The sequence below is a fragment of the Phyllopteryx taeniolatus genome, chromosome 20 (assembly GCF_024500385.1).
Source record: "Phyllopteryx taeniolatus isolate TA_2022b chromosome 20, UOR_Ptae_1.2, whole genome shotgun sequence".
In the NCBI taxonomy this organism is placed as follows: domain Eukaryota; kingdom Metazoa; phylum Chordata; class Actinopteri; order Syngnathiformes; family Syngnathidae; genus Phyllopteryx; species Phyllopteryx taeniolatus.
In genome coordinates this window covers 3,739,163-3,742,824 of record NC_084521.1, presented here as the reverse complement: position 1 = coordinate 3,742,824, position 3,662 = coordinate 3,739,163, and the positions used below count along the sequence as shown (strand labels likewise).

At 41.1% G+C, this 3,662-nt stretch overlaps 2 protein-coding genes across 2 annotated transcripts; both read right to left on the bottom strand.

Annotated features, from left to right (window-relative positions):
• Positions 1-1,059: 1,059 nt before the first annotated feature.
• LOC133470552 (transcription factor Sox-17-beta.1-like) lies at positions 1,060-1,608 on the bottom strand. The gene has a single exon (XM_061759038.1). It carries the CDS (start codon positions 1,606-1,608, stop codon positions 1,060-1,062), a length of 549 nt encoding a protein of 182 aa, XP_061615022.1.
• A 1,065-nt stretch (positions 1,609-2,673) lies between these two features.
• LOC133470005 (transcription factor SOX-1-like) lies at positions 2,674-3,000 on the bottom strand. The gene has a single exon (XM_061757785.1). The coding sequence runs from the start codon at positions 2,998-3,000 to the stop codon at positions 2,674-2,676; it is 327 nt and encodes a 108-aa protein (XP_061613769.1).
• Between the last annotated feature and the right edge of the window lie 662 nt (positions 3,001-3,662).

Below are 3,662 nucleotides of genomic sequence, written 5' to 3'. Positions count from 1 at the left end.
CAAAGATTCCTTTCATTTCATGCCATGTTATCATTTCAAATGCTAACATTTGTCATTTAAATGAAGTTTTAAATGGTTGGAGTCCATAGTTTGGTCTGTTGTGACTGGAACCTGTGACTCTTTGGATCTCAAATCATTACAGATGGATATTCATTTATTTTATGCCATGTTATCATTTCAAATGCTAACTTTTGTACTTTATGTGAGTTTTGTAATCGCATATTTTGGACAGTGAGAGCCACTGTCACCCTTGCATCTGAGGGCCTTAAAGATTGATATTCACTTTTCTTTTATGCCATGTTATGATTTCCAAATGCTAACTTGTACTTATAAATGGTCTTTCTTTAATGTTGGAACGCATATTTTGGTGTAAAGTTGCTCTCGAACCGGCGAACCTTCGATCTGAAAACCTGACAGACCAATATTGATTTGTTTTTCTCCCATCTTGTTATTTCAAATGCTAGCATTTGTCATGTAAATGACATTTTAAATGGTTGAGTGCATCTTTTGGCCTCCAGTGGCTCTGGAACTTGTGACCGTTCCGAATGAATTCAGACCGGGATGCATTATTTTATGCTGTTGTCATTTCAAATGCTAACATTTCTTCTTTGAATGACTTTTTTGAACGGTTGGTGTGCATATTTTGACCTGCAAAAGTTCTCGAAGCTGAAACCTTTCAATCTTCCTTTAATTTACGCCGTGTTATCCTTCGAAACGCTATCATTTGTACTTGAAATGGGTGGAGCGAACGTGAATAGATTTTTGGGGATGCGAGCACGTAAACATTCCCCTAAAACTGGTAAACACGTGTCAGCTGGGAGATATGTTGACTTTTTGGGAGGGGGCGTATTTTTAGCGCTTTTGTGAAATCAAACGAAACAGGAAGTTGGGACGTTTATTTCCGCAGGCGCCCTCTCGTTTCCCCCTCAGCGTCGAGTTTAAACACAAGTTGACAGTTGAATAAAAAGTTATTTATTGGACCACATGCAAAAAAAAGACATACATTATAGACATATAAATAAGTACACAATATTTTGTGTTGATGTTTTGTTTTGTTTTTCAGGATAGCGAGTGTTGTTCTCTGTGGTAGCAGCCAGGATCTGCCGCGTCAGTTCTGTGGGGTCCCGGCGGACCCAGGTACTGTTCGAACTCGCTGCGGTCCAGATCGTACAGGGTGTCCAGTTGGACCCGCTCCAGGTAGAACTCCAACGAGGGTCCGCTGAAGAACCTGGACTCGGCCCGCTCTGCGTACCGCTGCTCCCCGAAGCGCAGGTGAGGCTCGGTCGGGTATGAACCCCGGAACGCGTCCGGCGTGGGCGCCTCCTGACAAAATGGCGTCGCCGGGTGGCCCGGAGCGGGATAGGTGGCCGGGAAGCTGTTGCGGAATTGGTTCTGCTGGTTCTGGAGCAGGCAGGTGAGGTTGTAGTTCAGGTTGAAGCCGGGGGCGGGGCAGGGGAGAGGCAGGGGGTCCGCGGCGGCCATCTTGGCACTCTTCTTCAGCTGCTTCCTGCGGCGAGGTCGGTACTTGTAGTCGGGGTAGTCGATGGTGTGCTGCACCCGCAGGCGCTCGGCCTCCTGCATGTATGGACGCTTGTCGGCCAGAGGCATGGACTTCCACGTTTTCCCTGAACGCGACACACGAGCAAAGGCGCACGTCAGACTGGATGGAAGGCGCAATACATTTTGTCATTATCATTACAAATACCCAAATACCTGCTCCTGCTGCTAATAAGAATGAACGTATTTAAATGATCCAATAAAAAGACCCAAATAATCGTAAAAATCCTACTGCTGCTACAACTGCTAATCATTTAAAATACTTCAAAAATAATAATTCAAATGCACAAATTGAAAACTAAAACAATTACTAATACTAATGACAATGCTACTACTGTTAGTTGCAGTAATAATAATAATAATAATAATAATAATAATAATAATAATCAATAGGATAAGTGGTTCAGAAAATGGATGGATGGAAATACTAAATAAATAAATAAATAAATAATGGCAAAACAAGACCCATACTAAGAACTGGTCAAAATAATTAAAATCAGTCAATAATAATGATAATAATATTCCAAGTATGTTATACTATAAATCATTTTAAATAATTCCATTTAGAACACTAATAAAATAATAATATTTGTTAAAAACGCCTAAGAGCACTAAAAATAATTCTAAATAATTATATGGGAATAAAGACTACAACAAATAATAATAATTCTACTGTTATAGAATTGTTCAAAATAGTTCTATAAAAAATAATTTCATAAAAAGCTACTAGAGCTACTCCAAATAATTGAAATACTTCTATAATAATAATAATAATAATATTGAAAATATGTCTAATAATTACAACGAAATACTAAAATAATAATAAAACAGCTAGAAATGGGTATATAATAATAAAACCAACACTAAAAATTAAGCACTAATAAAAATAGTTCCAAACATAATACTCGAACGATAATAAAATACAAAAATAATCAATCCTAATTAGGAAAATACCTCTATTATTGATACTGCTACAAGAAATGTGAATACATGCCTAAAAATAATGACAGCAAAAAAATTTTAATAACCATCACCCTTTGATATGAATCAACTTGTAGTCATGAGTATAACATATAGTGGCCCTCGAGGGGGGGCGGGGTTAAAAGGGCCCCTGCATCAGGTTTGCTTCCCCCACTGCGTCACCGTGCCGTGAACGCGTCTCTCACCGAGTATCTTGCTGAGGTCGGTGTTCTCCAGGTCGGGGTTGAGCAGGGCCAGGCGCCTGCGCTCCTCCTTGGTCCAGATGATGAAGGCGTTCAGCGGCCTCCTCACCCTCGGCCCCCCCGCGCAGGGCCCCCCTCCCCCTCCCCCTCCTCCTGCGCCGCCGCCGCCGCACTTGACGGCCGCCGCCACCGCCGCCGCCGCCGGGCTGCCCCCGCAGTTGGAGTCCGGGCTGGAGGGGCCCGAGCACGGCGCATCCTCGGCCGCGTGGAAGTGGTGCATGGTTCGGTGGGGGTCTCTGTCAGGACACCCCCGATGCGATGTGACCGATTTATTCGGGGGCTCGGCCAATCAGAGAAGGGGATCGGAGGTGTGAATCCCAGGTGAGGCCCTGATAGGCCCCGGCTTGGGCCCCCCAGTCCCGCACGAAACTGCATGCGGGCTGTCTCAAAATTCCGAACGCACCATCACGACGACGAAGTTCATTTTTCATTTCAATTCATTTTTGGGGAGTAATCGTTATTTGTTGATTATTTTCAACTCGCTTTCTCGTTCATGTTTTTTTTCACGAATTGGTTCTTTTTCTTGTTTTTCTTTTGTTTGTTTGTTTGTTTGTTTTTTCAAATGTATTCCTCATTATTTGGTTCACATTCTCTTTTATGGATTTAAAAAAAAATGAAATACCTATTTACATTTTTAAAGAATAGAATTTTAATTGATAACACCATTAAAAATGTGTCATATTTTAAAAATCTATTTAGTCTCCATTATTCCGTGCTTATTTTCACTCGCGTTCTCTATTTTATGCATTTAAAAACATAAAATCAGATTTAACAAATATACATTTTTCATTATTTCACACTTATTTCCCCACACATTCTCTTTCGTGAATTTTTTATTAATTACATACTTGTTAATAAATAGATATATATTTTTAAAGGTGC

What these genes read in the sequence shown, in the direction of transcription:
- LOC133470552 (XM_061759038.1), bottom strand. Translation starts at nt 1,608, where the DNA reads ATGCCTCTGGCCGACAAGCGTCCATACATGCAGGAGGCCGAGCGCCTG.
- LOC133470005 (XM_061757785.1), bottom strand. Translation starts at nt 3,000, where the DNA reads ATGCACCACTTCCACGCGGCCGAGGATGCGCCGTGCTCGGGCCCCTCC.